The sequence below is a fragment of the Cricetulus griseus genome (genome assembly GCF_003668045.3).
Source record: "Cricetulus griseus strain 17A/GY chromosome 1 unlocalized genomic scaffold, alternate assembly CriGri-PICRH-1.0 chr1_1, whole genome shotgun sequence".
Classification (NCBI taxonomy): Eukaryota; Metazoa; Chordata; class Mammalia; order Rodentia; family Cricetidae; genus Cricetulus; species Cricetulus griseus.
In genome coordinates, this window is record NW_023276807.1 from 230146614 (window position 1) to 230174364 (window position 27751).

Here is a 27751-nt window from a genome sequence, read left to right on the forward strand (position 1 = left end):
ATAGGCTCTGGGCACAGGTAACATGGTGTATCGATGCAGGTTCATCAGCTGTAACAGGCACACGTCTCTGGTACAGGACGCAGATGAAGCATGACAGAGGGAAAGTACAGGAACGTGTGTACCATCACTGAATTTTCCCATGTAACCAAATGCTCTAAGGAATGCATTGATTAACAAGCAAAGCTCCCCTCTTTTACCCAGTTCTTAACAAACCATTATATATATATGTACCTCAAATGCTAACAAAATGAACATCTGGAAAATTCTTTTAAGTAACTAAAAGGTCTTGTTTTCCATGAAACGAGTGTCCCTGTCTGGTCCAGGTGACCGAGGATCCCAGCTCGGGCTTCCAGCAGCACCTTGCACTGGCTAAAAGACCCAGGAGTTGAGTCTAGCCTGTGAATGTTGAGCCAGCCTTGGAATCAAGTTCATTCATCTCTACTAACCTGTGGAGTACTTCACAAAAGGATGGGGGGGGGGGAGCATCTCCAAAGTACAAAGAAGCAAAGAGCAAGGTAATCAAAAACCTTCTCCGTGCAGTGGGAAGTACCCATGACCACTTTCACAAACACTGTTCCTGCCCCAGCCTTCTGGACCCCTGGAGTTCACCGTTGTCTAAATATGTCTATGTATCTGAAATAACAATGAGCCATTGTGTCATTATCTATTACTTCAGTTTATTAAATAATGGAACAAGGTTTATGCCATACAATCCGACCATAAGAGCTTGAAATAGAAAAGCTTGTGGAAAATGTATATTCTTTATATAACACATACTGTTTATAGCACATGAATAAATACAGAGAACAGGAGCCACTTTTTATATCACAAACAACACAAACACAATCTCCTTCAACTTAGTTACAAATACTCCATATAGTTTTCACCATACTTAATCAAAATTCCAGCGGAAGTGTTAGGGCCACATCCTTTACGGCCACCACACACTTTAAGTTGTCTCTGGGTTAGGAACATCAACTTGTATTAACTCTAGGGGCAAGGAAAGGCAGGTTAAGACCCTGTCCTATAAGGCACTTAGGAAGTTGGCACCACCCTTGTCTGAAAATACTGCAATTTGCCTTAAAACATGCTGAAGTTTTACAGTAAAATTCAAGTTTCTTTTTATCCAGGTACAGACACACAAAATTTGAATAAACTGATAATACTGCCTGATATCTACTCTTTATATGATCTTCAAAGTGGACCTGTTTCTACTTTAGAAATTACCTTCATATTTTAAAAAGTGGTGGGGTTTTTTTTTGTTTGTTTTTGGCCAGTCCGTGGTAGTGCACTCAGGAGGCAGATGCAGGAGGATCTCTGTGAGTTTGAGGCCAGTCGGTCTTTAAAAAAAAAAAGAAGAAGAAGAGTTCCAGGATAGCTAGAACTGTTACAAAAATAAAACAATCAAGCAAAAAAATAGTTTGAAAAAACTTCAATCTTTCCAATTCAAGAGAAAGCCTCTGTGGAGTCTATCACTTAAGGGAATGTTCAGGTCAGAAGAAAAATCTCTCTCACACACAGCGGAGGTCAGCAGAAGCTCCGGTCCTTTACTGCCATCTAGTGGCTTTCTAGGGAGTTGTGGACTTTCTTCATCTCTGTGATGACACTGTCTTAGCTTTTACTTTTAGAAAGCAAACCCTGCTTCTCAGACTGTTTTTCAAAGAAAACATTAATAAAGAAGCCAAGATGAAAATGTACGAAAAAAAGCGCTCAACCTTCAAAGAAAGGAAAACCTGCACACCTCTGCCTCAAGAAGGAAGGAGCCCTACGGGACAGATACGGAATGCACCTGGCATTGTGGCCGCTGAGAGTTCCAGCTAGCCCTGAGACTTTCACAGGGTACCACCTGAAGAGACTGGCCTTCCTTCTAGAAATAGAAAGTTCTTTGCTCTTAGAGACATCTTTTGCTTTGAAAAGCATAAGAGGTTTAATCAGTCTCAGAAGGAACAAAAATAGAGGGGTGTTAAATACCTCTTTTCAGAAAGGAGATAAATAGGCGATAAAGCCGTCGCTCTGGGGTGGGGTAGGGCTCAGTGTGGGCAGATAAACAGGGTGAACAAGGGTTTGATCCCCAATATCACAAAAAAGAAACAGGAAGAAATAAATTATTTTTTAATTTCTAGGAAATTAACTAGGGTTTTTAGACAAACCCACTTTGAGCTAAAGTGAAGGCTAGAAGTCTAGAGACATCCCTCTACAAAAAGCAAAACACTTCACCTGCCGAGTTACTTAACAATGGCCTGGCCTTCAGTCAGGAGAACCCCGTGGTACCCAACTGTTTACTGTGAGTATAAACACACTCACCTTTTAGACAGCAGCCTTCCCTTCATCTGACACCTTCTTCATTCAGCATAACTATCCCCATTTGATCAATATGGAAATAATAAACTTCCATTAAAAACCATAGGGCAAATGGCTAATGGTACCTCACAAAGGTCGAGTCTTCAAAAGCTTAACCTCACTTACTGTAAGTGAAAGATTCTGCCCAAACAGAAACTACAAAGCAGTGCAATGTTCTAAAAATCTACTTCTGGCACTGTCAAGGTCTGGGGGTCGGGGAGGTGGAGGTGGGCTCCATCACTCCAGAGCCTTCTCAGAGCAGCAAAGCTGCTCTCCCAGAGGAAAACTGCACACGGTTCTGATTTCCCTGCAAGTTTTCTACAGCAAGAAGCATGTATTGTGTGCATCATCTTGGGTGTCAAAGAGCAAGTCCATGGTAAAGACTAGTGAGTACACGTCATGGTTTAATCTCTGAACTCGAATGAAAAGAGTCCAGTGCCAGCACATGACAATCTGAAGAACCCAGCCTTCACCCATCGCTCCCATCCTAGAAGCTGTGATGAGCTGTGCAGTGAGAAGCAGCCAGAAGCACGGGAGGCTCTACCATTGCGGATGCTGGCTTTTCAGAAGAATGTCTTGTGTAGCATGGACTGGTCACAAGTCCAGTTTCTTCAGCTGCTCATATGTCAAAAAGAACTGTGGTTATCGGTTAAGGTTGCCAAGAAAATGTCATGTTCCAAGCCCGGCACATAGAGCAGACAGACAACTCAGCTTCTCTACTAACCAATGCCTGCAGGTCGCTTGCCAAGGACACCATTCCACTAGAGTTCCATGCAGTGTCTCAGGTTATCTCCCCAGATGCCCAAGGTCAGCTCAGAATAGAGAGGGCAGAGCTGAGACCCATAAACCCCTCAGCCTTGGGCTCTTCGGGAATGATATGCATTCTTATTAGCAAAGACCTCACTGGGCAGAGTACAACAGAGCCCCCTGGAAGCTCTTCCCCAGTACTTCCCCATTAACAAGGAGAGGGGATGCCAACCCCAGCAGCCCTACCTCTAACTTCCTTCCGTGTCTACTGACCTACCCCTCCTTGCAGGCCACCTGGATGTCAAACACTTCCAGAGCCAAGTCAGGCCCACGTTCGGCAAGCAACCTACAGTAAGCATGCTTACACACTGATGGCACCCACATCCTTCCCCCGGAGAGCAGGGGTCCATCAATCGCATCACTAAGGAATCCCGAATACCTTGAACTCCTAGAGCAGATTCTAATGAAAATACCTTCCACTAGCAACACCACCCGACTAAGAGCCTTGTGTCAAATGATGAGACCCCATACTTCCTAAAGTAGAAATGGGATGGCTATTTCTTAGAATCAGAGGAACTCAAAAGGACAAAACTCACTTCTACATTTTAATTCATAAACAAAACAAACAGTATTCTTTAGTATCAGCCTTTTTGGATCAACCACAATGGAAAAGGATACAATGATATTCCAAGGACCAAGGCGCAACCAATTTGGCCAAAAACCCTTATATAGAGCAAAAAACCCTTCGTTCTTCCATGTCTATTAAAAAAAAAAAAAAAAAAAAAAGCATTAACATCCCATTTTCCAATTATGTCGAATGCGTTAATAATGTGTCAAACTGGTATACTTTTTAGTCAAAACTAAATCCCAAGGTGAAGGATGCCCCAACCTCCGACTTAAATGGTGGAAGACAACTGAATTCCACAGCTGTCTCTGAATGAGCCTAGAGAAACCCAAGCTTGCCAAAGTGGTCTTTCCAACTGCCCTCAGTTGTGGTAAGAAGTGTCCCCATCCTGCTGCCCAGGCCACCACCCTCCCCTGCCCCACCACAGCCCATTGTGCTTAAGGTTGGTATAGCCAGCCAGTGTGTCGTGCCTATAGAGGTTACTATGTAACAAATAGAAGCTGCAGTTCCTAATGGAACTACCCATTGGCTGCTGGAGGCAGGGGATTCAGAAGATGAGGAAATACAACCATTGTTCTTTCCTGAGACCTATTCCAATCTAGATGCAAAGGATACAGGGAAATCAAATGTGTGAGTGGACTCAACAGGTTTTGGCTGATGCCATTTATAGACTGCAATTGTGTTTGTTTGTTTGTTTTGCAAGACAAAGCTTCTCTGTGTAGCCCTGGCTGGCCTTGAACTCACAGAGATCCACCTGCCTCTGCCTCCCGAGTGCTGGGATTAAAGGTGTGTGCAACCATCACCCATTACAGTATTCTTCCAATGAAAACCATCAGGGGCTGTGCACAAGGCTGAGCTCTTCTTGGCCATTAACTCTACTCAAATGCATAATATCACAAAGAACTGCTGAATATTTTCAGCTTTTGCAGGGAGCCGTAGGAAATGTACAGCAGTGACAAATAGTGTTTGGTAAGTCAACACACTTGGGGAGCCCTACTTGGCAAATCCATAGGTTATTGACTGTGAATAACTGGTTATTTTCTTTGCCCAATTTTCTCAGGTACCACTGCTACGCCTCCCTAATAAGAACAGCTGTGGGGTTCTTTCCACAGCCCTTTGGTGGTGTTTTACACTTGTAAAACATATAGCTGTGGATGATCAGGAAGATGATTTCTGCCTAGCTATATAGTTCTGATGAGTAGAAATAATACTAGGATATTTTATATCGCTCAGAGACTGACATAGGAGTCTCAGTCACAAAGACAGTCTTTTATACAGACAGCTAACTTCAGACTCCAGAACAAATTCAAAGCAGGCTGGTTGCCCCTGGAGACAATATCTGGTTGCCCCCTAGAGACAAATACACGATGTCATCTTCCCAGGTGTTGTTTTGCTGATTCAAGGTCAAAATAGAAGCAACTTTTATAAACATAACTCCTTGCAGCAATGGACCTTTCTGCACGTACTCCCCAACCAAGGTTCAGCCAACTGTTTACTGTCTGGGGACCCTCACCAACTTAGAGCTACGTGCATGGGTCAATGTGACATTCCTAGCCTAAGAGAAACTACGTGACTTACCTTGTGTTATGAGAATGGGTCTGGCCCTGAACATCTAACTTATAATTGTCCAGAGTTTGGCTGTGAGAGCAGGAGTGGCGACGTGGAGAGAGGAGACAGCTGTGGAGAAAGAAGTGTGAAAGAGCGAGAGACGTGTGAGAGAGTGAGAGTGGGTGAGGGGTGCGTGAATAATATAGAAGTGAGAGAGAGAGAGAGAGAGAGAGAGAGAGAGAGAGAGAGAGAGAGGGAGAGAGAGAGAGAGAGAGAGGGAGAGAGCTGTGGGGAAGAGCTGCTGCTGCTACACGGAGGAGCCGCACCTAGGAACTGTGTAAAATGCTGCATGGTGAGGAAGCTATGTAAATGAGATGTTTAGCTGTGTCTGTGTGGAGATTTGTGACTGCTTGGAGGTAAGGATGATAAAGCTGTATAGAAAAGAGATGAAGAAGAGAGAAGTAAAAGGTATGTCAAAGAAAGATGTGTAGTCACATGAAAAGAGATGTAATTAAATATAGAAATATGTAACTGAGCGGGAGAGGGACAAATGTGTGTAAAGAGACAGACTAAATTGAAGTCAAAGAGAAGGTCACTATCAGGAAAGCATGTGCTTGTTCCTTTTTTCTCAGGTTAGTGTGAGAGTGTGTGTTTAGCAGCAGAGAGTGTGTGTTTTCTTATTTACCCCTCAGAGAGAAAAGTCTACAACCCTCAGATAAGAATTTTTCCTTGGGGCTGGAGAGATAGCTCAGAGGTTAAGAGCACCACCGACTGCTCTTCCAGAGGTCCTGAGTTCAATTCCCAGCAACCACATGGTGGCTCACAACCATCCATTATGAGATCTGGTGCCCTCTTCTGGTGTGCAGATATACATGGAAGCAGAATGTTGTATACATAATTAATAAATAAAATATAAAAAAAAGAATTTTTCCTAAGCCCCCACTACTCTGAGGTCTTCTGTTTATTACCCTGAAGCAGATCTGGGAGATGGTCTCCACAGTCTGCATCAAGCTTTACCCAAAAAAAATGAAAAAAAATATTCATTTTATATGCTTACTCAGAATAAATAAAATAATAAATAAATGAAGTCTGTTTAAAGGGATTGATTAGAGACTTTGCTCGGCCTCTTTGTTCCTTAAAGGCTTCTGCACGCCAAACCGGCAGGCAGGGAGGATAAACCCCACACAAGGCAGGTAAACAAGAATTCAATGAGTAAGAAAACAGACTTAATTCTAAGTGGGGGCCATTCCCTTCCATGCCATCTGAGTTCCTAAACAAGCCAGGAATAAATAGCATTTCTGATAAAGATACCTTTGAGAGCACTTCCGCTTGTCTTCCCAAGTTTCCTATCTCTGCTTCATTAAAGCAACACTGGAATATCAGGGATGGAGCTCAGGCGCTGGAATCCTTGCCCAGCAAGTACAAAGCTGGTTCAGTCCCAAGCACCACATAAAACCCACTATGATGGCACATGCACCCGTAATCTCAGCCCTTGGGAGGTAGAGGCAGGAGGATCAGAAGTTCGTGGTCACACCCAGCTACCTACCAGGTTTGGGGGGAGTTAGATTATCTAAGATCCTGTCTCAAAAAAAGAAAAAGCTGGTGGGACAGCTCAGCAGGTAAAGCCACCTGCCGCAAATCATGGCAACCTGAACTTAATCAGTAGAATCCATAGGATGGAAGGAAAAACTGATCCGTCCCAGGCATCCTCTGACCTCTACCTGCTATAATCATGCCATGGTACAGTATGTGTACATAGCCAGCACCATCACCACCCACACCTCTGTCAACACAAAATAAATGTACTTTTAAAAATGTAAAGCAGGGAACTGGAGAGATGGCTCAGAGGTTAAGAGCACTGGCTGTTCTTCCAGAGGTCCTGAGTTCAATTCCCAGCACCCATGTGGTGGCTCACAGCCATCTGTAGTGGGATCTGGTGCCCCCTTCTGGCCTGCAGGTGTACATGCAGATAGAGTACCATATATACAAAATAAATGTTAAAAAACTATTTTAAAAAAACGTAAAGCAATCCTTGAAGACTAAGAAGCATTAGCACCATGCTGAGACCTGAAGCAAGTGTCCCTAAGCTTTGGCTGCTGGCAGGGAAGATAAACACTTTCCTCTGCTGAAACCAGTTCTCTAAGCTGTGGTCACATTGATGATGCTCTCTTGTGAGACACATCTGGACGGGATACTTATTCCGGTTTGACTCAAGAGGGAAAGGGTCTGCTTTGGAAAGGGACAGTTTTGTAACCACAGATAATGTTACTATTTTAGCATCCTTCCTAGCAGGGGAAAGAAAAGTATGTGGAAAATGAACTTTAATTTATAAAATTAAATCTACATCTTGGACTTTCAACCCCAGTGTGGTTGAAACTACAACATGATAACCAAAAATGGTATACGGTATGTCACACCAGGCACAGTGGCACATGCCTTTTATGTCAACGGAGGCAGGTGGATCTCGGACTACACAGCAAATTCCATGCCATTAGGGCTGCATAACTAAGACTCTGTTAAAAAAAAATAATATATGTCACATGTATCCCCCAAGGGCTGCATGGCCTCACCCATCTTAGTTTTAATGCTTGTCATAGTATAGTTACTTCAGTATGTGTGTGAGTGTGAGTGTGTGTGTGTGTTTAACTCACAATCCTACACAGACACTTATTCTCACCTGCAATAGGCAATCCAAGGTACCTTTGTAGCCAGAGCATCCGCCATCTCGAAGGACTCTTTGATTCATCATACGCGTTCTCACAACATCCACAGGGTTTGAGGCCAAAGCTCCCACCAGACCACAGGTGAAGCTGGAGCTATGGAAAAAACAGTATTGGAAAAGAAAGGGATTCCCACTCAAGTATAGCTACAAAAGGTGGGAGACAAGAGAGCTTCCTCCCAAAATTATCTTAAAGTAAATATAGCTACACCAAAAATGAGGTCCATGGGGCTGCAGACGGCTCATCAGTTAAGAGTACTCATTCTTACTAAGGACCCAGGTTCAGATCCCAGCACCTAATGGTGGCACACAGCCACCCCTAACTCCAGTTCCAGGGGATCTGATGCCCTGATCTCTGCAGGCGCATACACAGTGAACACACACACACACACACACACACACACACACACACACACAGGTAAAACACTCACACATGTAAAAACTAAGTCTAAAAATAAATAAATAAAGCACAAGATCGCCTCACTGCGTGTCCCCAGGGGGCTTGGGTTCTAGTACACTGTCGGTCTCACTAAACTGCCATCAGCCACACCAAGTATCATTGCTAAACTGAGTTGTATTTTGTCCAAAGCTGCCTGTGTACATAAGTAACTGTAAGCTGATTTACTTAACTTGCTGAGTTACATACAGCATAAAGCAGAATGGTTAGACTTTCACTTCCTTGCTGGAAAATCCTAATGTGAACATCGTGGAGAGCATCTGTACAACACTTCCGTTTCTTGGGCGGCAAACGCGCCTGCACGCACTGTAGATGCAGCTCTCTGAACCACCTTCCATCCTGAGTGCCACTCTGTTCCTGAACATTTTCTTTTTAGACTTTTTGAAACATGGTTTCTCTGTGTAACTGGCTGTCCTGGAACTCTCTTTATGGACCAGGCTGGCCTCAAACTCACAGAGATCCGCCTGCCTCAACCTCCCAAGTGCTGGGATTAACCCCGCTCCTGAACACTTCTGTTCAAACTAAACTCCGCTGACTTTCACTTCACTGCAGCTTTTATTTTATCAGTATCAACCAGCTCGGAGGTTTCCCCACCTCAGCATCCCTCACATGTTGAATTAACCATTCTTTGTTGTGGAGGTTGTGGTGCTCACACGAAGGTTTATTCATATTTGCAGCATTCAAGCTCCGCCTACTAGTCGTAACTAGTGCTCCCCCTAGTGGTGAAAATCAGCACATACGCCACACTTGCCTAAATGTCCCCGTCGAGACCGGCACTCAGCCCATCAATGGATTAAATGATCTACGACGTGTTCATATAAACGTGATACCTTGTAGTTATCAAAAACAAGTGAAGGGAAGAGAGATAGCTCAGCAGTTAAGAGGGTATACTGTTCTTATAGAATCCAAGTTAGAGCCCCAGCACCCATACCTGATGTTCACAACAGCCTGTGACCCCAGCTCTGCAGACACTTGCACCATGTGCATACACACAAACACATACACAAGCAATCAGAAGCAACTAAGCTGCACGAACAGACATGGGAATACATTTGGGATATGTTGTCACTTTCTCTTTCTTTCTCTGTGTGACCTGCCTCTGTCTCCCGAGCCAGGATTAAATGCATGCACCACCACCACCACACTATGGAAAACCAGCCTGGCCATGTTTTCACTGCTTTAAAAACAATATAATACAAAAATGACCTTACTTGCTTCTAAACTACATGTGATGTTTGTCCGCAAACATACTGTTTGCATACAGCTGCCTATGTAAAAGGCATAAAGACTTTTACCTCGTCTTGCTTGACTTCTGTATTATAATTTTTCAAATGAGAAAATATAATACTATAATATTTTCTCTAAAATTTGCATAAATTTACACAAAAATTTCACCCTAAGATAATGCATACCTAAAATATTAATTTTTGTCTATTTGTTTTTCAAGCCCTGGCTGTCTTGGAACTCGCTCTGTAGACCAGGCTGGCCTTGAACTCTCAGAGATCCACCTGCTTCTGCCTCCCTAGTGCTGAAATTAAGGGTATGTGCCACCACGGCCCAGCTAAAACATTAAATTTTCAAATCCATAAACATACAGAAAATGCGTAGAGACGGTGTCTCCCATCAGGCCTGAGAGTATCAGGTGCTTCTTGGTGATGTCATAGACTGGAAGCTCCACACCAACAACAATGGCAGCCCTCTGAGCCGTGAGTGACACACCCTGGGTAAAAACATGAGTCGGAAAATGGTTTTCACATCCCTGCAGAGAATGCCAGGGTACGGAGGCTCTACCCCACCCATTACTATTTCTGTCATTAGGTAGAAGTGTGGAGTAACAGGAAAAACGCTGTTAACAGAGTAAGAACTCAAAAGCTCTGGTGTCAGTTCTGACCCTGGTCAAACCAAGGCTAGGACAAGCCATCCGCAAATCCTCCAGTTCCTGTCACACTGAGGGCTAGCACAAGGTGATATTTAGGGTCTATTCTGTGAACCAATGAGTCAGGCATCATTGGGCTCCCAGGAAATAGCACTGTACATCAGCACTTGCCTGACCACAGACTTCACCTAAGCCATGAAACTGTATAGGTCAATCACCCAGTGGGATGGAGACCCAGGGACACTCTAAGAACGGAAACAACAAAAAGCAAGCATCAGATAAACAAAAACTGCCCAGCTTTCACAAAATCTCTTTATGTTCATTATCTGAAAGGCATCTGAAAACCACAACAGGGGCTGGAGAGATGGCTCAGCAGTTAAGAACATTGGCTGCTGCTCTCCCAGAGGTCCCAGGTTCAATTCCCAGCATCCACATGACAGCTCGCATCCATCTGGAACTCCAGTCCCAGGGGATCCAACACACTCACACAGGCACACATGCAGGCAAAACACCAATCAATGCTCATAAAATAAATTTTAAAAGAAGAAAACCACCAAATATTCCTCATGTTCACATTTTAAAGATGAATTAATAAACGCAGAAAATGGCATTCTTCTTACTCCCTAAGGACACATATTACAACGCAGTGAGGAGGAGGGGAGGGAAAAGCCAGCGTGTGGACTCTGTTCTGCAGGCTCACCTTCCACAGCCCTCTGGTCCCTTCCTGCTGGTAGATGTTAATGAAGTTGCCAATCATTCCCCCTTGAATGGCACTGTTCTGCGCTTGCATTCGGATCTACAGGTCACGGGAAAGAACAATGTAAGAAGGAAACTGGTCCATTCCCCACCCCCTCACCACCAAGGACTTAAGAAAACCACCCCAAGGGTACTTGGGGAAAACCAGCATAAACCTGACTGTGATGCTCCCTTCAAATACCCTTGGTAGACCAAAGGCATAGGTTGGCCCTTAGCAACCCCAGAGTTTCAAAGGCATTGTGTTAAGTCTTGGGTTTTTTTCTTTTCTGTCTTTCTTTTTTTGGGGGGACCATCTGTGAGTTAATGAGAAGGAAAAAGATAGGACACCCCACCCACCCTCCCACCCCCCCAGACATTGTTTCTCTGCGTAGTCCTGGCTGTCCTGGAACTCGCTCTGGCTTCAGAAACCGGTGAGAGTTACCACCCAGTGCACTCAGCTGCAGTAAATTACAGCAAGCTTAATTCTTAAATAGCTCCAAGTCGCAATTATTTCCAACTTGTCAAAGATATGCAAATAAGCTTTCTGACAGGATGCTGTTACACTTTCTTACACTCGAACTTCCACAGTTCACACAGCTCAGGAGAGCCACATGACTGAGATGCCACAGTTACATGGAGTGTTCAATGGAACCCTTTGTCTTAAGAGTGAAGAGGTGAGCTGGGCATTGGTGGTGCACACCTTTAATCCCAGAACTCTGGAGACAGAGGCAGGAGGATCTCTGTGAGTTCAAGGCCAGCCTAGTCTACAGGGTGAATTTCAAAACAACCAGGTCTACAGAAAGATAGTGTCTTGAAAAACCAAAAGAAAAAAGGAAATAAAGGGGTATGGATATATGTGCTACACCTTGTCTTTAGAGCATGTATTAACTACTGTGCACCCAACATGTTCCCAGCATGCAACAGTTTTGATGTTTGTCAGAATCTATTAGTGAAGGCTCAGAGGGCAGGGCCTCCCTTATACATTTGGTACGCTAGCACAGAGTCCAAGGAACAGAGTCTTGTTAAACAATGAGAATGGAAAAGGGAATTTCAGATGGCATTTGTAGGGGAAGCTGTAGCCACGCCTACTTAGGGGCTGGCTACATGTGTGCCTGACCACGCTTGTGAGGGCGTGGTCAGAGTGACGTAGTGTGACTGCATTTGCTCTTTCGGTTTCACTTTGCTTCTTGCTGTACAGACTACTGCCGTGCCTGGCTAGGTCGCTCTGTAAGTAAGGCTTTTCCCTATTAAATACCCTTATATTTCTACCTGACTCCGTATTGGTAATTTCCCACTATAGGCATTCCTATGGGATTTTTTAAATTACTCATCATTCCTTTGCCTTAATCCAAAACAGATTAGTTTCTATTCATTCTGTCCTCAACAGTTCAGCAATCAGTTGCTTCTAATTGTTATAGGTGATATATTTTCTTCCTTCCTTCCTTTCCCTTTCTTTCTTTCTTTCTTTCTTTCTTTCTTTCTTTCGTTCTCTCTTTTTCTTTTTTTGAGACAAAGTTTCTCTGTGTAACAGCCCTAGCTGTCCTAGAACTAGCTCTGTAGGCCAGGTTGGCAAGTGCTGAGATAAAAGGTGTGTGCCGCCACCACCTAGCAGGTGACATATTTTTGTTTGTATTTCCAGATATAAAGGTAGTAGGAAACAAAACATGTTCAGAAATACTAATGAGGGGCTGGAGAGACACCTCAGTGGTTAACAGCACTTGAGCTGGGACCTGGGTTCCAACACCTATGTAATGGCTAACAATGTCTGTAACTCCAGTTCTAGAGGATCAGATGCCCTCTCCTGGCCTCTGTAGGCACTGCACACATACGGTGCAGACATACATACAGGCAAAACAACCATATAAATAAAATAAAAAATAAATCTTGTCGGGAGTTGGTGGTAACACACCTTTAATCCTAGCACTCGGGAGGCAGAGGCAGGCAGATCTCTGTGAGTTCAAGGCCAGCCTGATCTACAGAGCAAGTTCCAGGACAGGCTCCAAAGCAATAAAGACAAATGCTGTCTCGAAAAAACCAAAAAAAAATAATAATAATAATAAAAATAAACAAATAATCTTTAAAAAAATTTAACAAGAAGCCTAGATTTATGTGATTTTGTGTAGCCCTTGCAGTTCTTAATGAACCAACAAAGTATTTTCTATGAAAAACAAAAATCAAATATATATAAAGAAAAGTTTTTTTTAACCTCTTAATCACTAAAATCTTTATCTTCAAAATGAACCCTATGTAATATTAACCTCATCTGTATCAGTGAGAAATCCATTTAGTGGCTATTTAAAAGTTTGAAATTCGGCATGCATAGTGTGGTGGTTTGAAGAAAGAAAATGGCCCCTACAGGCTCACAGGGAGTGGCACTATTAGGAATTGTGGCTTTGCTAGAGTAGTTGTGGCTCTATTTGAGTAGGTGTGGCTTTGCTGTAGACACTGTGTCACTAGGGGAGGGCTTTGAAGTCTCTGAAGCTCAAGCCAGGTCTAGTGTGTCTCAGCCTCTTCCTGCCGCCTGAGGATCCATATGCAGAAGTCTCAGATACCTCTCCATCTTGTGACCATGCTTCCTGCCATGACGAATGGACTAAACCTCTGAAACTGTAAGCCAGCCCCAACTAAATGCTTTCCTTTACAAGAGTTGCCATGGTCATGGTATCTGTTCACAGCAACAAAACCCTAACCAAGATACACAGCTTGTTACATTTGCAGAGTCTCATTATCTGAATGCTGTCCCCAGTTTAACAAACAAACAAACAAACAAAAACTGTAGAATATGCCTCTGTGATGCAGCCAGCACTTACTTTCAAAACATCGGTCGGATTAGCAATAGCTGAAGATATGACTCCAGACAGAATTCCACATACAACATTGATCAGCAGGGTTTCATCTATAAACAAAGATGAGTTTTTCCTGTAAATGACTCCAATATAGATAATGTAATCCGTTACACTCTACCTGTTCACCTGAAGATAAATGAATGCTCTGTGAATCGAGCAATTAATTTTAAAATAATTATCTACGACTCGTTTTCCACATGAAGATGTAGTTCAACTACCTTGTAAATATTCATGTTTATCCCACTCATGTTACTACCAGAGCTCTTAATAGTAAGACACGTACTCATTTAGTGCGCTCCTGAAAATGGGTGATAATTCATTCAATTTTAGAAAATTTTCAGTTGATAAGTGGAAACAATACAGCACGTAGCTAAGCATCTTGAACATAAGAGACAAACACTCCTAGCTAAAGAGCTACTGACAACTGATGACTTCTGGGCTAGGGAGAGCTGCTTCCCTTTAAGAGAGCATATGGTCTTTGGTAGGTCAGCCACACTCCAGTGGATGGCCTCACATCCATGAGCACATGGCAGCACACATTAGGCTCTGGGTCCTAAAGAAATGAACATGATGTCGGGAGAGGGTGAGGAGGTAGGGATGGGTCTGGGAAGAGTATATTTAAAAATACAAAATATCTGTACAAAGGTTCTTTCTCTCAGCTCAGTGTGAGCATGGTTTGTTTACTCTTTGTACCTAGTCTTTTCCTTAGTGGTTGAAAATTAACCAAATAATTAAAAACCCATTCCAAAATGTCTGGAATAAAGCACTACTAACCCACTGACTGTCCCAGGAAAACAGGTTGCCACTCACCTTCTGGGCGTTCCACAGCTAATCGCTTCAAGCTCTGGTAAGTGCCAATCTTGATGGTTCCATAGGAAGCCTGCCGTAGCATCGCAGGCGCAATCCTGTCACATGGGCACACGGGCAGACAACGGCCAACTACGTGTCAGAAAATCTCAGCAAGACCCAAGTACAAAGACATATCAATTTACAGCTAAAATGCATTTCTTCTTTTTTTTTTCTTTTTTGTTTTTGGTTTTTTGGGTTTTTTTGTTTGTTTTTTGTTTTGATTTCTGAGACAAGGTCTCTCTATGTAGTCTTTCTGTCCTGGAGCTCAATACGTAGACCAGGCTGGTCTCAAACTCACCTGCCTCTGCCTCCCTAGTATTGGGATTAAAGGCATGTGCCACCACACCCAGCTTAAAATGGATTTCTTAACACTGAAAACATAACAAAAACACAAGTAGGTCTTGAAATCAGAGGAAATTTTCGCTTCCTTAATGGAAGCTTGTGACTCCATACTTACCTTCGATGAGAACGCAAATATGGACCTAATTAAAAGCACAGACATCCCTTTCTGAGTAAAGAGCCTGGGAAGGCAGGTGCCTAACTCCTGGGGGACACGGTCAGGCTATTTCCTCTCTCTGTTTTTCCAATACAATACCAAGTGCAAGACAGAATCAGCAAACACAAGCCAAATGTCTCCATCCTAGACACCACCTCCCGTCCTCTGGGCAACCATCCCCCAGCTCCTCCTGCATGTCCTATCTCCTCCTGTAACCCTCTCCAAGGTGACCAGCCAGATAGACTACATGGCAGTTTCCACAGCTCATGTAACCTTTGCAGCACTTGCTCCTGGTCACCCTGTCTCCTTCCAGACCGGCTTTGCTATCACTCCTTCACGACTGTTCTCTAACCCACAGCATCCCACATACACCACCTGGGAGGTCCTCCAGATCCGCCCTTCCTCCTCCACACGCACCCCAGGAGGTCCTTATTCCCCAGGCTTCATGCTCATCCTAACAGATGACTTCTAAATCCAACCTCCCATACAGTTCTGAGGTTTCCAGGGCTGCCTACTCCTTCAATTTAGACATGCCACACATGCCCCTATCAGATGTCCTGCACTGAATTCACTCCTCCTTCTCTCAGTGCTAGCCCCCTACCTCCTGTCTCCTGTGGGATGGGGGTGGGGACTTCCAGCTACACACTGGCTAAACCCAGAAGTCCAGACCTTAGTGTTTGCCTCCTCCTTCTCACTACCTCTCCTACACAGCACCCTCATAAGAAGTCCCACCGTGCTGCTAGTCCTATAGTCTAAATAGTTTTCTTTTTTTTGTTGTTTTTAAGTTTATTTATTTAGTATGTATACAGTGTTCTGTCCACATATATTCCTGCATGCCAGAAGAGAGCACCCGGTCTCATTACATATGCCTGTGAGCCACCATGTGGTTGCTGGGAATTGAACTCAGGACCCCTGGAAGAGTAGCCAGTGCTCTTAACCTCTGAGCCATCTCTTCAGCCCCCTAAATAGTTTTCTAACCTGACTCTTCCTCTATCCTCAAGACCAAAACCTCAGCTCACATCCTCATAGTCTCTGCTCCCCCCATGATGCCCGTTTCTCAGGATTCTTGTCTTTTGACTCTTCCTCCCCTGGCAGCCATGTGACTTTCATATAATGGAGACCTGCTCATGCCAGTCTTTCTGTGAAAAACCCTTCAGTGGCTCTTGTCTACCACAGGCATAGCAAATTCAAGTGTTCATAGGCACCAGGCAGATGCCAGGGACGAGGGTGCAGGCCCTAGTCCACACACACACACACACACACACACACACACACACACACACACACACAAGAAAACACCCCCGACCAAAGCTACTACTGTCACAGTCCATGAATCTGGGCCTGGGGCTGCTCTTTTCCTTTCTCATTTTTTACCTTCAATTTCTCATTTTTCAAATATTGACATGGCTGAGCATGTTGGCACATGCCTATAATCAGGACGCTGAGGCAGGAGAATCATTTGAGTAGCTGCGGCAACACAACAAGACCTCTATGAGTTATGAGTGTATGAATGAATGAACAAATGAACGAATGAATGAATGAGTGTAAGTAAAATGTCTTGGCTCGATTTAAAAACAAAGACCTCGGGAGGAGGGATGGGGGTGAGGGGAGGGAGAGGGAGAAGAGACTTACATGTGAAACAAGCTTGTTCCCTAACTTGAACTAATAAAAAAAATTAAAAAAAAAAAAAAAGACCTCTGGAACTAGTGAATCCACGGATAGGCTTAGGGCAACCAGTGCGGGACAGATGCTGGGCATGGCATAAGCTGTCCATGTCCTGATGCTCTAATCACACTCTGGCTTCATCTCTTGCTATTCACCAGCTCCCAACATCTGTACTCCGAAACACGCGATACTGCGGGACTATGATGCTGCCGTGCTCTGCACGATTACACCTCCCCTCACTCTGTCTACCTAACTTCTTAGGCCTTCAAAGTCTGACTGTGTGCCTCCCAGATAAATGGAGTGGCTTTCCTGAAGAGCCCTGCTTCTCTGCCCTCAACACTGGGATGGACACCAGATACCACTGCAATCCCATTGCTGCATCTGCAGACCCGACCAATGACAGTTCACTGGAGTCTGTGATGCTCGGGTCCTCAGTGGTCCTCCCCATCCACGCTCACCCTTCTCCGTGCCCCGAGAGGCTGGTCCTTACAGACCACATCTCAGACAACCTTCCCACTGACTTCCAGGAGTCCAGCTAGTGGGAGAGGGAAAGAGGGAAGGGAAAAGGAGTGAGCAGCAGGACACACACACACACAGACAGACAGTGGGACACCTGCTAACCACAATCTTCTCCCACAAGGCCGCTCCTGACCTCTGGCACCATAACTAGGGTCACTTTGCCGGTTTCTAGGTACCTTGGTATCTATTAATTTGGTCACTTAAGCCTTAAAGAGTCCCTTAAGACAATCACCAAAGGGTGTTGTGTTCCCTACAGAAACGTCACTGATATATGGCCCAGGCTTTGTCTTGTTAACTTTCCCATCAAGCATTCAATGAATTTAAAAGTACTTCCAAGCCTTAACCATATGATAGTGTGTGTGTGTGTGTGTGTGTGCACATACACTTTCTTGAGGGAGGGAACAGTGTTAATTGAATGGAAAACAATATGAAGGACCTTAGCTTGAGCCATCTCTAAGAGATTATGAAGCAAGATGTTTCATATATCATAACTATCATATCAAGTACGATTTCCCTTCATTCTATGGAACAAAACCAGATGTGATGTATGTATTATACATTGACATGAAGACTACATGAGGTCTAACTTACTTCTGTACACTTGTGTATTCAGAGAACATATCAAATACTCATTTTTTTTAGGGAATTTAATTTTATTTTTTGAAATTAAAATTTAATTCTGTTTTTTTTTCTGTTCTTTATTTTTACAAGATAATATTTTTATCATGGTGAAAACCTTGTTACTTCAGAATAACTAAGGCTATTCTTTCAAAGGATTTAAAACTGTATAATGAAACATTTTAAACACATGTACTTCATATTGTTGTCTGTTTGTGAATAAAAAGTTTTACCAAAACCTTTGTTATATAACATATGTATTTAGATAAGAGTCAAGTTTGAAAGGAAAAGAATCTACCTTGCTAATTTCTCTTTTCAAATACACTCTAACGTCGATTTTTTTGCTCTACAAAGGTGATGTTTTAAATATCCATTTCAAAGGACACAGTTAAACACAAACACACAAAGAAGACTCACCCTGAATACAGCGCCCTCAGCCCTTCTTCTCGACCTATCCTCATCAGTGCGTGCAACATCCCGCGGTACCTGATTTCTCGGAAGTTGGCATCATTTGTCTGGCCTTGAATCTGGAGCCGGGTCTTAGTTAAATCAATTGGAAATGTACCTTAAAATGGTAAAGAAAAGAGGTTGGGGATTTAGCTTGGTGGTAGAGCACTTGCCTATCAAGCACAAGACCCAGGGTCTGGTCCTCAGCCCTGGGGGAAAAAAATGTTAAACAAAAAGAAAAAATATCCCCCTGAAAAAAGAAACATTAAGAAATGTCAGGTGGGACTGGAGAGATGGTTCAGCGGTTAAGAGCACTGACCGCCCTTCCAGAGGACTGGGGTTCAATTCCCAGCACCCACATGGCAGCTCACAACTGTCTGTAACTCCAGTTCCAGGGGATCTGACACCCTCACACCAATGCACCTAAAATAAAATTAAATAAGAAATGTTAGGGCTGGGGAAATAGATCACTAGGGAAAGTGCTTGCCTCATAAGCATAAAAACCTAAATTTGATTCCCAGACTCCATATAAAAAAAGCTGAGCATAGAGAACACTGGGAAAGTGAAGACAGGGGCTTGCTTGCTGGCCAGGCAGCCTAGTCTACTTAGCAAGTTCCAGGGAAGTAAGAGACCTGCCTCAAAAGAAAAAAAAAGTGGGACTCAAGGAATGACTCCCAAGGTTGCCTGCTGGCAGGCAGGCAGGCAGGCAGGCAGGCAGGCAGGCAAACAGACAGACAGACAGACAGACAGACAGACAGACACACACACACACACACACACACACACACACACACACACACACGCCTGCACACACAACATCGACAGACAGGCACAGTGGTGTATGCACCTATAATTCTAGAACTCAGGAAGCACAGAGGAGATTAGTTTGAGGACACACAGCAGCATCTTGTCTCAAACAAACAAAAGACAAACTATGTAGTCTTTTATATTTAAAAAAAAAGGGGGGAGGGAAACTAAAATAATTAACAAACCCAAAAAAATGAATAAACATCATTTGTTGTTTTCCTTCTGCTCTCATGTTGCTGATCAGGCCTTCAACTTACTATGTAGCTGAAGTTAGCTTTAAACTCCTGATCTGTTGGCCCCACCTCCCAAAATGCTGGGGTTACAGGTGTGTGCTACCATACTCAGGGAAACACTTATTTATGCCCCATCTTTTGTAGAAAGCTGAGGAGACTGCATTGCTATAGAACTTGAATAACGAGAATCATTTACACAAAGAGGAAATCCACTTAAAACCCCAAATATTATTCTTTATGTAAGAAAAGGCTAAGACTGGATTAAGTGGTTGAACAGAGGTTTTTAAAAGTTGAAGGAATTTTCACTTAGCAAGAAGTGTTTATAGTCTAAAATGAAATCTGACAAGGTAGGCAAAGGTCGATTTACATTGGACCCAATCATTTACCCACATATACACAATCCATCCTCACAGAGTAACTTTGGCTCAGTAAATGCAAGTTATTTCATTCAGGGAGAGGAAATCCATCTTCCAAAAGCCTCCATTCATTCACAGAAAGTGGGTAACCATGTACCTTGCAAGTCAACTAAGCCAGGAGAGTGTCCAAGCCAGCACAAGACACTCAGAAGCCAAGCAGTCAACAAGTGCTTTATAAACAGAACATAACCATAGGAGCAATGCAGCCCAACTGACGGGAACCCAACCAACGCCGTCAGAATGGAATGAAGGCCACACACAAAGTTAGAAAGTGATGGAGTATAGTCAACCTGTTCTGGTTCAGAGAAATCCCTGAAGCTTGCTAAACCTCTTTGCAGCCAAATGGATTAGTAGTGCCCAAATGGAGGAAAGGACGAGGCAGCAGGGTCAATCACCCAAATGGGAGTCTTGAAACCTGAAATGCTCCCAGCTTTCTTCCTCCTGTACTTTAAACCCCAAACTGCTAATAAGTATCCAAATAGCCAGTCTGTCTCAAAACAGCCCAAGAACACATGTCTGAAGATTGAGATTATTACTTCACACACTTGCATTCTGCACTCAAATGCCATGCACACCAAACGTAAAACTTGACAGCCATCAAACCCATCAGGAAAGGCTTCGGCGCCCAGGGCTCCTTACCACATTCCGCTGTGATCGAGGCCAGCCCTCCATACACAAAGGGCTTCCAGTTGAGGGCTGACATTCTCACCGTCTAGTCTCCTCGGATTTACTCAAACATCGCCTTCCACAGGTTTGCCTCCAGGTTTGTCCTGAATACAAAAGGGAAAAAAGATTAAAAACCAAAACGTCTTAGTCACTGTTACGTTGCTGTGGAGAGACACCATGACCACAGCAACTCTTATGAAGGAAAACATGTAATTGGGGGTTTGCTTACAGTTTCAGAGGTTTAGTCCATTATCATCACGGTGGGGAGCATGGCAGCATGCAGACACTGGAGAAGTAGCTGAGAGCTACATCCTGATCTACAGGATATAGACTGAACCTCAGAGCCAACCCCCAGTGACACACTTCCTCCAACAAGGCCACACCTCCTAATCCTTCTAATCCTTTCAAACAGTCCCACACCCTGGTGACTAAGCATTCACCTATGAGAGCCACTCTCATTCAAACTACCACATATAAATTCCCACACAGGCAGCTTCTGCTTCAAACTCCATCCCCAAACAACCCTATCAACGGCTGAGGCCTAGGCCCTGTGGTAGTTTGAATGAAAATGGCCCCCATAGGCTCATAGGGAATGGCACACTGAGGAGGTGTGGCCTTGTCGGAGGAAGTGTGTCACTAGGGGTGGGCACTAGGTTTCAAATGCTCTACCAGGCCCAGCGGCTCTCTCTCTTCCTGCTGCCTGCTGATCCAGATACAGAACTCTATGCTGCTTCTCCCACACTACGTCTGCCTGCACGCCACCGTGCTGATAATAGATTATGTGTGCCGTGATGATAATAAACTAAACCTCTGAAAGGTAAGCCAGCCCCAGTGAAAAGTTCCCCTTTATCAGGGTGGCTGCAGTTATGGTGTCTCAACTCATCACAGCAATAAAACCCTAAGACAGGCCCCAAACAAGCAATCTCTAACCTTACTTCTTCAGGGGCCTTAGCCTACCTTCTGCCAGACTGACACCCTGATACGTGTGCGCCCTTTCAGCACAGTGCAGAAGAGGCTGCTTTCTCGATGGTCTTATTTTATCTTAGATCTCTAATTCCTCATGCAATAAAGATTTACTATTCATTTGCCACTGTCTTAATGAGTCCCTAAGGGGAAACATACACCCCTCAGGAATACTAAAATTGGAAACTGCTATAAACTTAGATCAAATGAAAATTCCTTGACGAGAACACAGTCCACTTTGAGTGTGTACTCGGTAAATACCCACTCACTCCCTCCAGACGGTGTTATTAGCTTAGAAAGGAAAGGAGAGGCAGACCTCGGTCAGAAGTACACACTGGGTTCCTGTTGACTTCCTATGCTGTATGTTCTGCACCAACACCACCATCATCAGAAGAGTCAGCCCAACAAATAGCAGAGCACAGACTTACTTGTGTTTACTTTTGGACCATTTTATATATACATACATACATACATACACACACTTAATGTATTGTGATTCTTTTCACCCCCATTATCCTGTCTCCTCTTTCCCTCTGAACCCATTCTTCCCACCTAGTTGCCTAATGGCTACACCATTGAGAGAAAATGACACCCCCTCCTCCAGGAACCATGAGCAGTCCCTAGTTCCTCAGGAAGGGATGGGGCTTCAGTATCTCCTTTTCTATGCATGACGGGAAGGTGAGAACCCAATCTAATGCAGGTATCCATAAAGGCCGAATGTCCGTGGTTGCAAAAGCAATGACTATCTGGATGGCAGTGTTACATGACATTCTTCCCCACTGATCCAGAACTTACTGATCCAGCCGGGGTGGCTGGCCAGCGAGTCCCAGGGATCCAACTGTCTCTACTTCCCTGGCACTGGGACTGCATGCATGCATTACTACACCTGCCTTTTTACATGGGTCTGGGAATCAAGCATTTTGCCAACTGAGCTGTCTCCCCAGCCCTCCCCCACAATAAAACAATATACTCGAAATAAACCGAAGACTCTTTACTGTATTCACCACTCTATCTAGTCCTCCAAAACTCTCATTATCCCAAAAGGCTGCTCCCTCCCCTGCACAGCTTCTATATGACTGGTTTCGAGGAATGGGATGCTATACGAACACCAAGCACCTGTGTCGAAACATGGGCTTCTTTAGAAGTTCAGTCTTGAGAGAAGACCAAGCATCTGCATCATTCCTATAAATCAGGAAACTAAAGAAAAAATGGCCTCAGGGGACTCTGTGATTTACGCTTCTGCTCATAATAGCTATTTTTCAATATGACATTACAGTTGAGTCTTTTCATTCATCGGCAGGTCTTTTCTACAATTAAATATGTAAACATGGATATATGTAGACGGGCATATCTGTACATGCACACCCCTCCCCCCAAACACACACGAAACACAATAGCCTCCAAAATGCCAGCCAAATTTTACGGAAAAGAGATACTTACCTTTAATTTTTAACTACACTACCATAGCACCCTCATGCTTTGTCACTAATTAACTTTCTGGCTTTCTGTTGCTATTTTTGAGCTATCATTAATTCTTAAGTTTTAATATTAAGTGTTTTTTCTTCTGTTGGCTTTGGCTGTGGCTTGTTTTGTTTTTAAGGCAGTCTCCTATGCCAGGCAGACCTGGATTTACTATGTAGACAAAGATGGCTGTTAACTTCTGACCCTCCTGCTTCCTGGAATTACAAATATGCATCATTCTACCTGGTTTTATGTAGTGCTGAGGACCAAACCCAGGCTCATGCATGCTAGGTGTGATGGTTAATCTTGGTTGTCACCTTCACCCACCTGGGAAGAGGTAACCTCTATTGAAAAATTGTTCTGTGGACATGTCTGTGAAGCATCTTCTTGATTACTAATTGATGCAGGAGGACCCAGCCTACTGTGAGAGGTAGCATGTCTGGGGAGGTGGGCCTGAGTTATAGAAGAGAGAATGTGAGCCTGGAAGCAGGCCAGTACAGTGTTCCTCTGACTTCTGCCTTTACTTCCTTTGAGGGTGGACTGTAACCTATCAGATGAAATAAAACCTTTCCTCCCCAAGTTGCTTTGGGCAGTGTTTTTTCTCATAGCAAGAGAAAACAAACTAGCATGAAAATTGGTACCAGGAGTAGGGTGTTACTGTGATTAACCCCACCATGTTGTTCTTTGGGGGGGGGTAATTTGGAACTCAGATTTTTTTTTTAAGATTTTATTTATTTATTATATATACAACATTCTGCTTCCATGTATATCTGCACACCAAAAGAGGGCACCAGATCTCATTACAGATGGTTGTGAGCCACCATGTGGTTGCTGGGAATTGAACTCAGGACCTCTGGAAGAGTAGTAGGTGCTCTTAACCTCTGAGCCATCTCTCCAGCCCAAGTACTCAGATTTTAACGAGTGATTGTTGTGGGAGCTTTAGAAGATAACGTTGACAATGGAGGCCTGGCTTGTAACATTTTAGAGGGAAATAAAGGGTCTATTAGGGTCACTCGTGCTATTTTGGATTAGGAATCTGCTTGCTGATCAGCTAAAGCTAAAGAAGCAACTTGAATAACAAGAGACCAGCCCCAACAAAGTGAAACCTTTTGTGTTTCACTGGGACAAGAGATGCTGGTCAGCTGGGACTAAAGAATCAGCTGTGACTAATAAGAGATCAGCCTCACTGATGTGAAATACTTGGGGAATTGTTTCTTTAGAATCACCACACAAGCTGCGGTCCAGGAAGGTAAGGTTGCATCTGAAGCTGCTATCTGGAACTGGGCAATATCTAAGGGTCATCCACCTGCTATTGGTTTTGAACGCATGAGGCAAGATTGAAGGGGTCATAGCAGCTGAGGCTAAGCAACATCCAGGAGAGGCCACTAGTGAAGGTCTAGGCTCAATTTCAGTGGAAACTCTGGGATACTGGAGATGCCAGGCCTGTGGAATGTCTGACATGGGCAATGGCAAATGTGGGGTTGAGCAGGCCTGAGCTGTGTGAGCTGCAGAAAGCACAGCTGGAGAAGTGGGGCTGCCCAAGCTTTCAGGAACAGAGGGACATGAATGAATGCCAGAGACTGGACACTGAGCTATAGAATCTAGATTTGTGATTTGCCTTGATCTGACTGTAACTATGTCCCAGCTCTCGGAATAAAAAAAGTAAATAACTTAGCTTTGGTTTTACAGGAACCCACAGTTAAGAGACTTTGAACTCTTAAAGAGATAGGGAACTTTCAAAGTGTTAAAATATTTTTTTTTTTAAGACTTGGTACTTAAAAAAATAAGCTGGTAGGCTGGAGAGATGGCTCAGAGGTTAAGAGCAGTGGCTGCTCTTCCAGAGGTTCTGAGTTCAATTCCCAGCAACCACAGGGTGGCTCACGACCATCTGTTCTGAGATCTGGTGCCCTCTTCTGGTGAGCAGATATACATGGAAGCGTAATGTTGTATACATAATAAATAAATAAAACCTTTAAATTTTTTTTTTAAAAAAGGGACTGGAGAGATGGCCCAGAGGTTAAGAGCACTGGCTGCTCTTCCAGAGGAGCTGGGTTCAATTCCCAATACCACATGGCAGCTCACAATTGTCTGTAACTCCACATCTGACACCTTTACACCAATGCATATAAAATAAAGTTAAATAAATTTTTTTAAAAAATCTTAAAAAAAGAAGAAGAAGAAGAAGCTGGCTTACGAAGAACCAGAACATCTTGGGACGATGGACAAGCATCCAAATAAAAAAGCCCCTGCTGAAGACTGGTGTTCAAAGACCACAGCAAATCACCAGAAGTTTGGTTATCTTGGGTTGTAACCTGTGTTCAGTAAACTAACCCAGTTGTGTCTAAGCTCTCTTAGAAGCACTCTCCCAGTGTATATTCTTCAACCTTCCGGTGAGGAGTGACTTTTCAGAGAACCCTAATTCTATATGGTGAAGGCCAGGATGGAGATGGGTGAGTCTGGGGAGCTTCTCAACTTGAGAACTAGCACAGGGATTACAACTCTGCAGACAGCCAGAGTCAAGTGGTGGCTGTAGATCACTTCCCATCAAGCCCTTCTGTTTGGCCGTACTCTCAAAGTCAGACAGAAACCCAGTGACCAGTTCTCTTTGCTACATCCCAAACACAACACTGATGTATCAACATCAGCTGTCATTATGGAATATCTAATGTCAGGCATGGCTACACATACACTTTCCACACAAAGGACTTAAGTCAATCTTCACAACCTGTGAACTCACAACTAATGCAACAAGGTTCAGAAAAGAAAAGCAACTCTTCATTCACAATAGGGCACCCAAGCTAGAGTCTCTCTGAAGGACTGCATGGCCCTTCCTCTTCATACTACTTTGCAATCACACAGTATCTTCCAAGGCTGTTAAGTGCACACGCTAATTAATTTTTAAAAGACAACAAATGTTGGCAAGCATGTGGCTAAAGGGCAAATCTTACTCCCTGCTGGTAGAAATGGAAATCTGGGTGGCCACTATGTAATGCAGTATGGAAGGTCTTTAAAATAAATAAATAAATAAATAAATAAATAAATAAATAAATAAAAAACAGGAGGCTGGAGAGATGGCTCAGAGGATATGAAAAAAAAAAAAACAACAACAAACTATTTTTTGTTGTTCCAGTGTAGGTACATACCCAAATGACACCAAATTAACATAACAGAGATACATGCACATTCATGGCCATTGCTATCCTATTTATTCACAATAGCCAGGAAATAGAAACAACCTAGAAGTCCATTAGATGAATGGATATAGCAAATGTGGTTCATGCTATATCAAGTTCTAAGCCAGCCAAAGATACATAGTGAGAAAGAGAGCGATGAAGTCATGGTGTAACTCATTGCTTTGTATGCTAACTTTCTAAAAATTGGTACTTGCTGCTAGCACTTCTAAGAGCTTTCCGAGTTTCTCTTATATAATGAATCATTTTCATTTTAGTGTGTTCTTTCAGTCCACGGTCTTAAAGTGTAATCACATACTCTACCCTTCTGTGTTCCCATCAATCTCTCCCCTGTTACACTGTCTTTTCATAAACCTTTCCTATTCCCTGTTCTTTTTTTAAAAAAAGCACATAGTGAGGGGCTGAGAGATGGCTCAGCAGTTAAGAGTACTGGCTGCTCTTCCAACGGACCAGGAATCGGTTCCCAGCAAACACATCAAGCGGCTCACACCTGCTTATAACTCCAGTTCCAGGAGATCTGATGCTCTCTGGCTTCCTACACACATGTGGTAGACATAAACTCACGCCCAGACACAAATAAAAATGAATAAATCTTTGTAACAAAAAAAAAATGGACAGAGAAAAACAAATTCAGCACAGACTTATGAAATATAGGGTTTTAAGAACATTATAGAAATCAGTACCATTTCACATGAGTTAACTGAGTCCATGTTACAGAAGTTGGCAGCGCCAACGCCAAGATCAAAACTCGTGCCTTTCAACTTTACACTTCGCATCTCCGAATGTAGAATCTGCAAGGACGTTCCAGCATTGTTTAGCTATTCTCAGATAAGAACAATCCTGACTATCGCGAGCGTTTTGCCTGAAACTACACCCAAACAGACTTTAAAACGCATTAACACGTGAACTTCTTAAGCAATTCATTTGACAGGTTCTTCGAACGCGAGAAGCAACTCTGGCTTGTTCCACGAGCAACTGTGTGTGTATGTACTTTAAAGGAGATGGAATTGTTTATTATCCGTCTATTTAGCAACGCTGAAGATTGAGCCCGGGACCGTGTATATGCTACAGAGCTCAACCGCTGGGTTACATCTGCAGCCCTCCTGCAGCAATTCAATGGGTACTGAACCCTTTCCCGGTACTGAACTCGCAGGTGCTGAGGCTGCACCATCTCAGATCACGGATGGGAGGGGTGGACACCGGTGGGAAGAAGTGCCGCAGCAAAGGGTGCAACCGCTGCTGAGCCTCCCGGACGCCCGCCTCGGCCATCCCATGCGGCTCCGGCAGAACCACCCGAACCCCGGGGCGAGCCCGGGCCCGGGAGCCTCGTGTCCACGAACACGCCCCGAGTAAACCCGCCGCAGCGGTTCTCTAGCCGGGTCGTCCAGGCAGATCGCGGCGGGGAACTCACCCAGCGGCGGAGCTCCACCTCCTACTCCTCCGAGCCGGTGCAGCCGCCTGGGAGCACCGCAGGGCGGGAGCGGAAGAAAAGGCCGCCGAGCGGCGGGCGCGGCCCAAGCCCGGGTG

General features: G+C 44.0%; 1 protein-coding gene across 1 annotated transcript; it reads right to left on the bottom strand.

Moving 5' to 3' along the window:
* Positions 1 to 657: 657 nt before the first annotated feature.
* On the bottom strand, positions 658 to 27751 carry Slc25a30 (solute carrier family 25 member 30). The gene is made up of 10 exons (XM_027390124.2): positions 27636 to 27751; positions 20583 to 20713; positions 18458 to 18605; positions 14704 to 14798; positions 13858 to 13943; positions 11013 to 11108; positions 10032 to 10156; positions 7938 to 8076; positions 3766 to 3846; positions 658 to 2976 (listed from the first exon to the last, which is right to left on the bottom strand). Exons 2-10 carry the CDS (start codon positions 20644 to 20646, stop codon positions 2935 to 2937), a joined length of 876 nt encoding a protein of 291 aa, XP_027245925.1. The 5' UTR covers positions 20647 to 20713; positions 27636 to 27751; the 3' UTR covers positions 658 to 2934.

Excerpts from the sequence above, each read along its gene's own strand:
- Slc25a30 (XM_027390124.2), bottom strand. The coding sequence starts at position 20,646 with ATGTCAGCCCTCAACTGGAAGCCCTTTGTGTATGGAGGGCTGGCCTCG. Across the intron at positions 18,606-20,582 it reads CTCGATCACAGCGGAATGTG|GTACATTTCCAATTGATTTA; the intron begins GTAAGGAGCCCT and ends TACCATTTTAAG. Across the intron at positions 3,847-7,937 it reads CCTTGGATTGCCTATTGCAG|ACATGGAAGAACGAAGGGTT; the intron begins GTGAGAATAAGT and ends TTTTTTTAATAG.